The sequence below is a fragment of the Lepeophtheirus salmonis genome, chromosome 10 (genome assembly GCF_016086655.4).
Source record: "Lepeophtheirus salmonis chromosome 10, UVic_Lsal_1.4, whole genome shotgun sequence".
Lineage (NCBI taxonomy): Eukaryota > Metazoa > Arthropoda > Copepoda > Siphonostomatoida > Caligidae > Lepeophtheirus > Lepeophtheirus salmonis.
Window position 1 is genome coordinate 21714440 of NC_052140.2, and position 12442 is coordinate 21726881.

The 12442-nt window shown below is 33.3% G+C and overlaps 2 protein-coding genes across 2 annotated transcripts; one reads left to right on the forward strand and one right to left on the reverse strand.

Annotated features, from left to right (window-relative positions):
* LOC121125350 (transmembrane protein 198) lies at nt 1-6177 on the forward strand. The gene is made up of 5 exons (XM_040720500.2): nt 1-557; nt 615-823; nt 2402-2588; nt 4389-4516; nt 5896-6177. The coding sequence occupies exons 1-5, from the start codon at nt 278-280 to the stop codon at nt 5977-5979; spliced, it is 888 nt and encodes a 295-aa protein (XP_040576434.1). The 5' UTR covers nt 1-277; the 3' UTR covers nt 5980-6177.
* Nucleotides 6178-8729: 2552 nt separating this feature from the next.
* On the reverse strand, nt 8730-12066 carry LOC121125419 (cell division cycle 7-related protein kinase). Its single transcript, XM_040720618.2, has 2 exons — nt 11644-12066; nt 8730-10065 (listed from the first exon to the last, which is right to left on the reverse strand). The coding sequence occupies exons 1-2, from the start codon at nt 11918-11920 to the stop codon at nt 8840-8842; spliced, it is 1503 nt and encodes a 500-aa protein (XP_040576552.1). The 5' UTR covers nt 11921-12066; the 3' UTR covers nt 8730-8839.
* Between the last annotated feature and the right edge of the window lie 376 nt (nt 12067-12442).

Consider the following 12442-nt stretch of genomic DNA (forward strand, 5'->3'; position numbering starts at 1 on the left):
GTACACAACATAGAGCTAGACTTCAACTGTCTATTTCCCAAAAAAATAAAAATATATATTTATTATTATTAAGCAGAGGAATAAAAGAAGATCGAAGAGGAAGAAAGCGCTTGATGTAGAACTTCACTTTAACTAAAAAAAAAAAAAAAAAAAAGAGTAGAGTTTTGAGTTAAGAATAAGTTAACTACTAACTGAAGTAATAGTTATGAAGTGAAAAGTCGTCGTATTTCTCCACTGATCCGGTCTAGGATCCTCATATACATAACAACAGAGCGATATGGAGAACGGGAGTTACCCTTTTCCAACTCTGATCCCTTTGCAGCCGGGAGGGAATGTTCCCGGGAATCGGAGTGACTACGATCCTTGGACTGCGAGTCTTCTTTCCCTTTACTCTGCCTTTGGACTTTTAGCTACTTTTCTGGGATATCGTGTCTTTAAGGCCCTTATGTTTCTCAACGGATTCGTGTTCGGGTCTTTAATCGTGATTCTCATCATTCTGGCGGAAGAGGGAAGCGAAGAATCCATTCCTCGATGGGGAATCACGCTTATTGGTCTAGGTACGGGACGTGGCAAACTTCCTTGCTTTATATATTTGTTTAACTCTTATGATTTAGGGGCTGGGTTTCTTCTGGGAACGATCACGCTCTTAATACAATATGTTGGGATTTTTATACTTGGTTTCATTGCGGGTGTCCTTGCTGGAATTGCTAGTCTGTCTGCTTTACAATACTCACTCATTTATATTCCTACTTCTCCATGGATCTGTGTTGTCGTTCTTTTACTCTTTGCCGTCTCTTCAAGCTTAGCCAACTTATGCTTCCAAGTAGGAATATATTCTCGGGGTTATTTATAGCATTGTAGATTCAAGATCTCTTGCTTTAATAGTTAAATATATGCTGATCAAGTTGGAATCAAAGAATGAGATGAATCATTTTAAATCAAGGATTTATAGTACTTGAAAAGATAATAATGCAATAATTAAATATTATTCCATGGGTTATTAGATTCTCAATACAGATTACTAAAATATATATATTATGCACACATTATAAAGTTCAAATGCCCACTGTTATAGTACTCAAATACATAATAACCATCTATTTTGAATAGATCAAAATGAAATGATACTATATATGAGTAGTTGTCAGATTGTCGTAATTCAAAATTTACTTTACAGAACTAAGCTTGGAAACTTCATTATAAATAATGGGTTTTCCCCATTTTTTTTTCCAATAATGTGACTCTTAAATAACTCATTTCAACAGTCTTGAGTTTCTCCATTTTTAAATATATAAATTAAATATTAGATTTCTAGGATAACATTTCAGCAATAATCAAATTTTTGTAATTTTTCAGTTACGACAATTTGTCACTCAACTCTCGAGTTGGTAATTAAAGTGCCCAATGTTGTCATTAAATTATGAAATTTAGGGCAAAGAAATTGTAGCTTGTACAATTTGCATCTCTTTGCAACATGAAATCTTCGTGAACATACATTTTTTTTCTAAATAAGTATATGTTTGTAATCTCTACAATATTCGTGCTCTTATTAATTATTTCTCCCAATTTTTGAAAATTCAAACATATTAGCGAGTAAGTTTTTATAATGAACTCTGTCAGCAAATATGTTCGCTATCAAATTTGGCAACATATCTTTTTGATTTACACTTACAGGAATTTAAATAATTCTGGTATACGACATATGTTATGTACACGTTTAACGAGGAGATTGTTCAAGTTGTTACACTTTCTAAGTCTCATAACGTATTATTATCATTATTTGATTCAAGAAGCTTATATTGACTCTGATATATCCCCTTTTGAATAAAATAAATCAATTTCTCATTCTTTAATAGTAACAACTTATCTTGGATACTTGAATGCAACTTACAGCATACTCAAAGTTTTAGTATAAATAATTTGTCAATAGAAATTGACGATAATTCGTCGAAGAATACAAATCAATCTAGCTTGCGTTTGGGTTGACGAGCCATAACTATTAATGGATGCTATAATTTCATTTTGATATATCAAAATGACTTAGTTTATTATGCATTTACAAACAGTATAACTGTGGGCATTTGATCTATATCATGTGCTACAGAATACGTCTTATCAATTAGTGATTCCCATTTTAAAATGTCAAAAAGTATACCATTTAATGTAGCGACAATCATTGAAATACTCAATATTGCATTATCATAATCACAAGTATTGTAAATTCTTTATCCACTTTTTGGGTTACAACTTGTACAATTAAAGTGTTTCATTTTGAACCCCTATTAAATTTGTCACGTCCTTTGGGCGAATAAACTTAATCAAAATGACATTTTCTTTTTTCAAAATTATTTCTATAATAGTTATTCGCAATTTTATAATTATATTTGTCTTTACGTTTCAGAAATCACTCACCATTGTATGTTCCTCTTTTTATGGGGCGGCCATCATCTCAGCTACTCTAGATTATTTTATTGAACATTCTGTTATGCTATTCTGGCTTTGGGATAAGATTAAAATTACTGTTTCTCCCGAACCATCCTGGTACTCTTGGTTGCTACTTGCAACCTGGCCATCTTTATTCATATTGGGTATGTGCATTAGTCTTTTAAGTTTTTGGGTTGATATCCCCCTCCCCACCTGCGCAAATATCTTTTCTGGCTATAAGAAAACTGACAATTCCAGATAAGGTTCCTCTTTTCTATTCAACCACTAATTAAAGTTAAATTTTGTGAACTTATCTGTTTATCTTCGATGCAGCAGGGTTTTTATGACTTTATTTGCAGTTGAGATTTTAATACTCGTACTTACCTTGAGACTGGAATAATGGTTTTTACTAAAAAATAATAGTAACTAAAATGGACACTCGGTAGAGCGCAAACCTCCGCCTTTGGTCATTTTTCCAAAATTTGATTTTTTTAACTATATGAAGCATCTTTATGAAACCTACATAAGGACAGCAATTTGATCTTTGTACCTCAATATGATGTATTTTTAACGTTTTATGGTTTCTTCATCTCTCGAAATTTAATGGCCTCTTACTGTGATCATTTATAATCCCGTTTGATCAATATCTATCCTTAAATTTGCTGTAATCCTGGTGACCAGCAAACTAACAAACAAATGTCTTTCCTAACAAAAAAAGGTCATGAACAGACTATATTTAAAAAAAATAAAAAATAATTCTGACTTACATGCTCTGTCTTGTACAAGATGACATGGTTCCAAGACAGAAGGTACATTGAAATCTGAATACTTACTAATTCAATAATTAATGAAGGTTGAGTGATTAAAGTTAATTCATATTTCGATATATTAAAGCATAAACAATTAGTTATAAAACAAAACATTCTTGAGCTCTCTGGCTTTCGTACAAGTCGAGAAAATGAGACGTGAACGTGATCGGAGAATTTCCATTCGCACACTCCAAGCAGGTGGACATTTCCAGGACCACTATTTACGCCGTCGGCTAGTTCGAAATATTGGAAAGATAGAAGGGCTCTGTCAAAAAGGTCAAACTGGAACCTGAGAAAGTAAAGAAAACAGTGAAGGCCAATCCCTCAAATACATGAGGGATTTGCAAGAGATCTCGGGATTTCACACCAGACTACCCGGAAATCTATAAAAAAAGGGGGTCGAAAGAGTTTTGTGAGGGTGGAGAGGCCACTTTTGACACCAAAAATGACAGAAACCCATCTACAACGTTGCAAGACTCTTTTGACCCGCCCCCCCCCTCTAACAGCCCCGTTATCAACTCCCTCAACTATACCTTTTGTATGCATGTCGAGGCGTTTCTGTCATCCAAACATCGAGGCCCCTCAAAGCCACTGTCAGCCAGCACTGGTACGCCATGACAGAGGACTACGTCTGCAGCGGGTGCCAGGCCAACCGAAACAGCATGGAAGCCATCATTGTCGCTAACGACGGCTACATTAATTATTAAAAGCTCAGAAACTAATCTATTTATAGATAGGTGAAATTCTATTGTTAATTAATAAATTGTTTCTTGTTGAAGTTTGCAGTTCAAAGTATTCGGATTTAAATGGACCACTCGGAATCTGGAGCATGTCCTAAACCCCATAAATGATTAAAAACAAGGTGCTCAGTCTATTATTTCACTAATCAAGCAAATACTAATTAATATAAAAAGTACAATTTTTGACTTATAGCATCATATTTGAGGGAAGGTACAAGAGGAGGCTTATAAATGGCCTGAAAGGTTTTTAATTTTGACGGTCAGTTATTTAATTGTCTTTAGTAGAAAAGGTCTTTGTGCTGGTTTAATAAACAACATTAACCTCAAAACGGGGCAATCTAATGAGTATTGTACACTATTTATAAGATGTACCAGTTAATGGCTGTAGACATTTATTGCATTTTTTGTTTTGTAGGTTTTATTACTCAAATTTTAGTCACTGGTAAAGGCACGTATCATGAACGCCCATTCGAGCGCAAGTCAAGATCCAACCCGGAAACTCGAGAAGAGAGGAAACAAAGAAAATACAGATATCTCTATCAGGTTTGTACCGGTATTGCAAGGAATACTTTATACATGGGATACAGATAGCAAGGCAGTAAAGTATGGATAGACTTTGTGTCCTTATAGATAGGCCTCTCCATGCCTGCTTGGGGGTGGTTTATTTGAAATATTAAAGAGTATTTTATAGAAGAATATAGGAATGGCTAAAGATTTATTTTCAGATTTTTTTAGAGTAAAATAGTTAAACAATCTTGTGAAGAATGTCTCAAATAATGAGAATAATCTCAATATTGATATAAACTGTGTATGTATGAATCACAGTTTTATTCTTCGGTGTAAACTGGCAAACAAATCAGTCCAAAAATGGCAAATTTATACTTAATTGGATTTGGGTTACCCTGTTCAGATAAGCTTTGCAATTTGTTCGTAATAAACCCTTAAAACAGCTAGTATATAAATTGGTTTTTGACACTTTTCTAAAAATCACTACTGAACCAAATTATTTATTAAATGAAGAATGAAAGAGAAGCTATTTATAAAAAAAATGAACTCTCCTTTGCGAATCCTAATAGCCCTGCGGAGGGCAAAATATATAATACTAAAAAAAATTATCAATTTTTGCATGAAAAATATAGATGTGAGGATTTCAAGCAACTTTTGTTTCTGTGAGTCAAATTTGGGAACTGTAATGCCCTCAAAATGGACCACAAAGTTTAATTAATTCAACTTAAAAAATCCGCTATGATATCTTTTGTAATAAACTCAAAAAATTAAATTTTTTGAAAAATAAGCCAAAAATCACAAAAAATGAAATTTTGAAGGCAAAAATTTCAAAAATCCATTGTCAAAAAATTACATTTTTTTCTCTGCTGCATAAATTGTCCGAATAACAAATTTTTTTGCTTACAAATAAAAAAACATTCCTTAATTGGGGGAAGGGGCTAGAGCCCCTCCAGCCCACTCCCTGGTGGATACCCTATCTCTGCCAGTAATGAATAAATAAAGTTATTTTCATTCGTTAAGACATTCGTTACATGAATGTTTTAATTCAATTCTCTTTTTTACTTCATAATAGAAAAAAATCCAAGCGTAATTGGCAAAAAATAGGAAGGAAAAATGTTCAATGTAGATTTGTGTTAGTCTTTATTTATTAGGTCCAGCCTTAGGACTGGTACTATCAGTCCCTGGGACCCATCCTTCAGACTGTCGATACTGATTAAAAAAATATATATTGTAAAAAGTTGAATAAAGTACCGAATTTTATAAGTTTTATGACTAATATGTAGGACGGAACTGAATGGTACTATAGTTTTCAGTCCTAAATAAGGAATGAAGCAACATTAGTCCCATATATAGATTATTCTCTGAGTAGAGCCAAACTTAATGACGAATGATAATCTGATATTTTTTTATCATAGGTTCGAACATGTCATGGCGACGTTATATCTCAGCCTGTCGCCAAGAAGTATGTTCATCAAGTCAACGACGAGTCATTCGCATAGTAAATTAAGAATCTTACATTTTTTATTCTATTATAAATTGTTATCTCTCAGCGCAAACCAATTTTTTAAAAAGAATAATTTATTCGTGTCATATATAGAATCTTATGTATATCTATTTGTAACCTAAAAATCAAAACTTGTTTATTTGAAAATGATTTTAGTAATATAACTATCTTAAAATATATTTTAACTGAAAAATGACAAGTCGACTTTCTCTTTAAAAAGAAACAAATTAGTGTTCATCTCTGAAACTTTCGAGTGCGAGACAATTTACTGCACACTTAATACCATTGATGGGAGGATTCCAAAAAATTCCGATTATTTAATATGTACGAGTTTGTTTAGTTTTTTGGATTTTTTTGAAAAAAAATCCAAAATAAACATTTTTTTGAAAAAAATTTCAAATTTTGATATTTAATTTTTTTTTTTGCGAAAATTGACAACTATTCATATAAAATTATCTTTTTCGGCGTGAAAAATTCAAAGAGCCATGGCTATTCTCAAAAAAATTTGAAAAATTAAATTACTAATATAAAATTAAAAAAAAAAATTCAAATATTGAATATTTTGGAGAAAATTTTGAAAAATACTTGGTTATTCAGAAAAATTTAAAAATTAAATGAAATTTCAAATATTACAATTTTTGAAAAAAAAAAAAAAATTATAATATTAAATTTTCTAGTAAAAAGCAAAAATTCCTTAAGCTGGAGGGGAGCTTTTTTTTCAGAACTTGCAAAAGTAATAAATAGTTCCATAGCAATAATAAATAAAAATCGGATCGCAAATTAAACATTATTTTTCCTGTACCGATTCTATAAAAAACACCCAATTTTTATTTATTATTGCTATGGAACTATTTATTACTTTTCCAAGTTGTGAAAAAAAAAAGCTATCAATCGTCTCATCAGTACTTAATACCGAATTTTATTCAGTGTGCGTAGCCGAAATCTGAACAAGCATGGAAGGTTTAAAATAGAGCGTGAGGAGTAGAGTTATAAGTTTGAAATTTCTACCGGGGGTTTATGAAGAAGATTTGCGAGTAACTTTTAATATTTTATTTCGGTTTAAACCATGGAACTAACAAAACCAAACGACATCCTGATTTTGTTCAGCACGGGAATTACACAGAAACATGGCTAACCAGTTGGGGCTCAGGCTCAACTTGAAGGTTTTATGTCCAAAGTTTGTCTTGAGTCCAATTTGTTATTTTTGGTCTGCATCCATGTAATCCACATCATCACCAAATCTGAATTCATTGCATTACAGCATTTGAAGATTTGTGGAGATGGATGCCTGTCGAACCTCCCACAGGAATGTGAATGAACTGAAGTCTTTCATCATTGGATCCTGGGGGAAAATGGATAAGGCCTACGTGAAGAAGACTTGCTCTGTCTTTAGGACCCGTTTGGAGGCTGTTGTGGCAGCTAGTGGGAAACAAGATTATACACACCAAAGGTGGCCCGAACTTTCAATAATTGTTCAAAAACTTATAAAAAAAGATCATTTGAGAAATTAAAAGGAAAAAATGTTATTGAATGAAATATGGGCCATCATTTATGAAAAAGTATATAAAACTAGTTATGTTTTAAAAATAAAACATAATATTTCTAAAAAAAAAATCACCATTCGATAAATATAAAAAAAGTCAAGTGGAATGTTTTTTAATGAAATCACATTTTCCCTTTGCTTCAGCTTCACGCTCTGTCTCCTTATCCCATCCCATATATGAATTTGAGCCCCGTGGAAACTGTTTTACGTAGGGTCCCGCAATAGACGGTCCTGTTTACTCTAAGTCATCCTTTTATGCCTTCATTACGAAATGTGGGTGTAAGAATTAAGAAATATCTTCTGCCTTAGCAAAAAATAATTCATAATGGAAGCAATATATATTATGTGGTTTGTCAGGGGCATCCACAGGATTATATTTTGGGGTAGTCTTTTTAAATTTAGTTTTTTTTTGCAAGAGACTGAATTTGACCGAATGATCATTTTCAATTTTTTCTAGAAAACAATAGTTTTGTACAGTATTGAAGATTAAAAGAAAAACATTTGAGGGGGCTATAGCCCACCCCACGCGCCCTGTTTGTCAACACAATAGCAAGTATAAATGATTTTTTATTTTATTTTTCAAAATGGAAGCTGTATTACATTTGTATTCTTCTTTGATGAATGATCGTCAATTTCTATTGACAAATTTTTCGGATGATTTCTTTGGAGGTACCTCGAATTGCACGAAAATGGCAGCAAAAATTCATACTCATGATGAGATAAATCTTATTTGAAGGGCCAAGTAGATTCCATGAATGAAATGAAGGTTCTAATCTTTAGTTGACGTCTTTGGGTATCTCAAATCATCCCAGAAATTTGAATACAAAGCCTATAATTGACGAAAATATGTCAATCATACAATGTTCTGTGATTTTTATCTTTGTTGTATGACATATTCACCACCTTCAATGTTTTATATAGTAGGTTCTAACTTTACTGTTGAAATATTCCTTTCTTTCTGTCGATGGACTTTCTTCAAGCATCAACTAAGATCATGACTACGAGTAAGGTGCCACTAGTAATCTTGATCAAGGATCTGTTACTCTTTTGTCCTTATAAACAATATTCCCTCTTTATTTCGTAACTATTTTCGATTTTTCTTCTTCTTCAGATCTGTGCTGATGCAACAGTAATCACTAAATAATATAATAAGGCGATAATAAAAAACATAGAACAACGGCAAAATCTCCAAGAGGCGAAAATTTTAAAAAGTGGATCCAATAGACCCAGTGGTATATTTAAGGGCTAATAAGACAGTCGCTACAATAATTAATACAGTATATCAATTTGTAAGTATAAGCTGACAAATTATTTAACTAATTCCTTCTAAAAAAGGATGTTTGAGCGCATCACTAGCCGAAATTCTTGCAGAAGAATCCAAAACAAGCATTTTCTTTAAGAATTGTATCGCCTCAGTCGTAGCATGACATGGCGGTATATTTCCCTTTTGACTACATGTGGATTTAGGCTCTCTCTTACACAGCAAGTGACATAGTTCCTGAAGATCAAACCCAGACTGATGTGGCTCATAAAGGAACTTTTTACCATATGATTTTGCTGCCTGATGCACAGCATCACTACCAAAGAGAACGGATATTTCTGCAAGGGCTGTCAAATCATCTGGTGCATGAAAAAACGGATAGGACCTCGTTAATATACACAACATAATGATGCCCACGGCCCACACGTCCACAGCTGTTGTTTGATGCTCATATTTTAAGAGAACTTCTGGAGGACGAAAGCCTGGAGTACCAGCTCTTGGGGCCTTCATGGGCTTGTAAGACAAACATATGGAACACACTTTGGGTTTACCATAGCATTTACATTTAACATCTACAACTTTGGAAGTGGAAGGAGTGGACAAACCGCCACACGCCGAGAGACCACCTATGGACAACCTCGAAGTAAGACTCGGTTGTCTGCAGGCTGAAGCATATACATCTGTTGAAGGTATTCCTGACGTGGGTTCCAACATGGTGAAGTTGGGAGATACTGTTTTTCCATTTCCTCCATTTCCAATGATGGCCGAGCATGATATTTTGATTGTGGAGTGTTTTTTATTAAGATTGGATGATGGATGTTTCCTAGGACTTCTTCGGAGTTCAGTTTGCATCATTGCTTTCAAAGAAGATGATTTACTATTAGGAGGGGTTCTTGTAGGGTCCTCCACCTTGTTGAATTGAGGTAAAATTTTTGTGGGTGTTTCTAGATCAGGTGTATGATTATTGAGATCCTTATGAGTCAAAATAGTCCTTTTGATTTTAGGAGATGATAACACAGGTGCCGCACGCTCAGGAGAGAGCTTCCGTTTTAGAGAGGGTTTTATTTTTTGAACGAGTCCAAAATCACAGAGAGCGTATTTCTTTCTGCGTCGATCATATAGGAAGTTTGCGGGTTTAATGTCTCTATGAATGAGTCCAAGTTCATGGATATATTCTAATGCTACGAACAAATTCTTGATGTATGACTTCATTTCCTTATACTCCATGATGAGAATGAGTTCCGAAAACTTTGGAGTAGAAGGAACGTAGGGCATTCCTAAAAGATACACATTATTGCTATTAATTATTACCAAACTAACTTATTAATGACTCATTGCTAGACCCCCCCGTTTTCGAGTTAATATTGCCCTTTACAGTATGACCTTTTCTATTATGGACAATCAAAAAACGGACCAGAAAAGTTAGTGGCCAATCAGGGCTAATGTATTCTAAAAAAAATAGGATTCTTGGGTCAAAATTGACTATTATTAAGACAATCTTATTCCCACCTCCAAATATAATGCTTTGAGTCAAATATTTTTTACTGATAAACCAAATACTAAAAAGCATAATTTTTGACATCATATATAAGAGGCTTAAAAATGTCCAATTTCGACCGCAAAATCATTGAGCACATCTTTGATTATTTAAATGATTTAAAATAAGGAGCACAACATTTTTTACAGACAAACAAATTCCTAAAAAAAATATATTTTTTGGTGATCTTCCTACCATTACTAAACAAGGATTAAACTAATGAATCCGTACTTTATAATTATAAAATTTTTTAAAATATATTTGTCTCAAAATTAAGCATTTTCGATCAAGTGAAGCATTAATTAACACTGGATAAAACAAATTGAAAGAGCAACATATTTTTCAATGATTACTAGTCCAAAATGACCTCTCAATTTCCAGAGTCTAATAATTAATGAGTCAAGCCACTGAAAAGGCTACTAGTAAATATATATTTTTTAAATATATCCTTAGCATATGAATCTGTCGGCAAACGAGAGAAACACATAGCGAAAAACTGAAAAAAAAGATGGCTTTTCGGAGATACATTTATTCATATGTAAAATATGGAATCGGATAATATTTTATATTTTGATATCAGTTAATGTCTAGCTTGTACGACGCCAATTTATGATCTAAAAATGCTTTAAAATTTTTGCCGTTTCTCTCTTGAAATTGGAGACAGGGAAAGTGGAAGGTTGGAATTCAATCATTGCAACTTTTTATTAATAAGAAAATAACTTTACTAAGTGTTTGAGAAGAGGTATCTCAACTCTTTCGAGTTTTTCGGACAAATAACCCTTTGGAAGGTATCATTGAAGGATCTAAATAATGATTAATTGTAAATACAAAAAAGATTCGTAGTGTTTTACATAATGAGAAGTGATTTCTTCTGGCATCATCCTTCAGTCTACGGATAGAATCCATCTCCTCCCTTATACTTCGTAAGAGAGAAACTCACAACTTCTTCCACATCATGAGACTTTCCAATCTACTTTCAAGATCCTTCAAAGTGCTACTTGTCCGAATAAATTGAAAAAGTCGATGTCCCTATTCTCTTACACAAATAATATAAGTTTTCCTTTTACATATTAAATGGTTAATGAAAGGTAGAGTCGATTGAATTTTAACTTTCCGGAGTTTCTGCCTCCAATTTTGGAGACACATTTTGACGTAAAGGCAAAATTAATCATACACCATATTCAAATTGCCTTATATTATAGTCTTCAAATAAAGCCAAACTCAGATATTTGATTGTCACAAACAGAAAAAATGTCTTTGTGCAAGGTGAAAATCCATGTGAACCCAAAAAGAGGACAGATAACTGTTTACTCAATACCTAAAAGAACGTCTCCCCCAACTCTCCGTACAAAGTCCAGAGGTATGACATTGTTCTTCCCTTTAGCAGAGTCCAGACTAGAGATTTCAAGGAGGATCCGCTCTGGAGAAGCTGTGGGAATAAGTCTTTTCACGGCACATCGTTGCCCATCCCGTACGCGGATCACACTGTACACAGAGCTGAATGTTCCTTCACCGATCCGCTTCTCTGCTTTATAGCCGGTGTCTTTCAGGAGTACGTCCAGCCCCACCATTCCATCGCTTTCATCGTCAGACATTCCCTTCCGGACTCGTAGTAATTAGGTATCACTTAACTTATTAGTTACTAAAATAGTTACTTATTACAAATAATTAACCGCCAACATCCAAGGAATTCGATTCAAAATAAACACAAACATACTTGGGCACAGTTACGAAAGGAAGCACAAAGAGACAGTGAGAGAGAATAAATGTTTAGTTTTCAATAATAGGTTTCGTTAGTATATTGAACTGGATTCTTCCGCAACATTTTTTTTTTTGCAGAATGTTAATTTTCTAATAAACAGAGTTGTAGTTATATAGTTATTGTAGTTATGTAGTTCTAGAAAGTGGGAACATGAAATATATTTTCATTATTTTTTAATTATTGAGAAGTTAACAAATAAATTTTAAAGATATAATTAGTACGTCTGCACATAAAAGAGAGATAAAAAAAATGGGGCTCGCCTCGGGAGTTATACATATATATAGGTCCTTGTTGGACTTGGAGTAGATTTGAGTATCTGCATCGGAGTAATTCCACCTTATAATATGTCCTTACT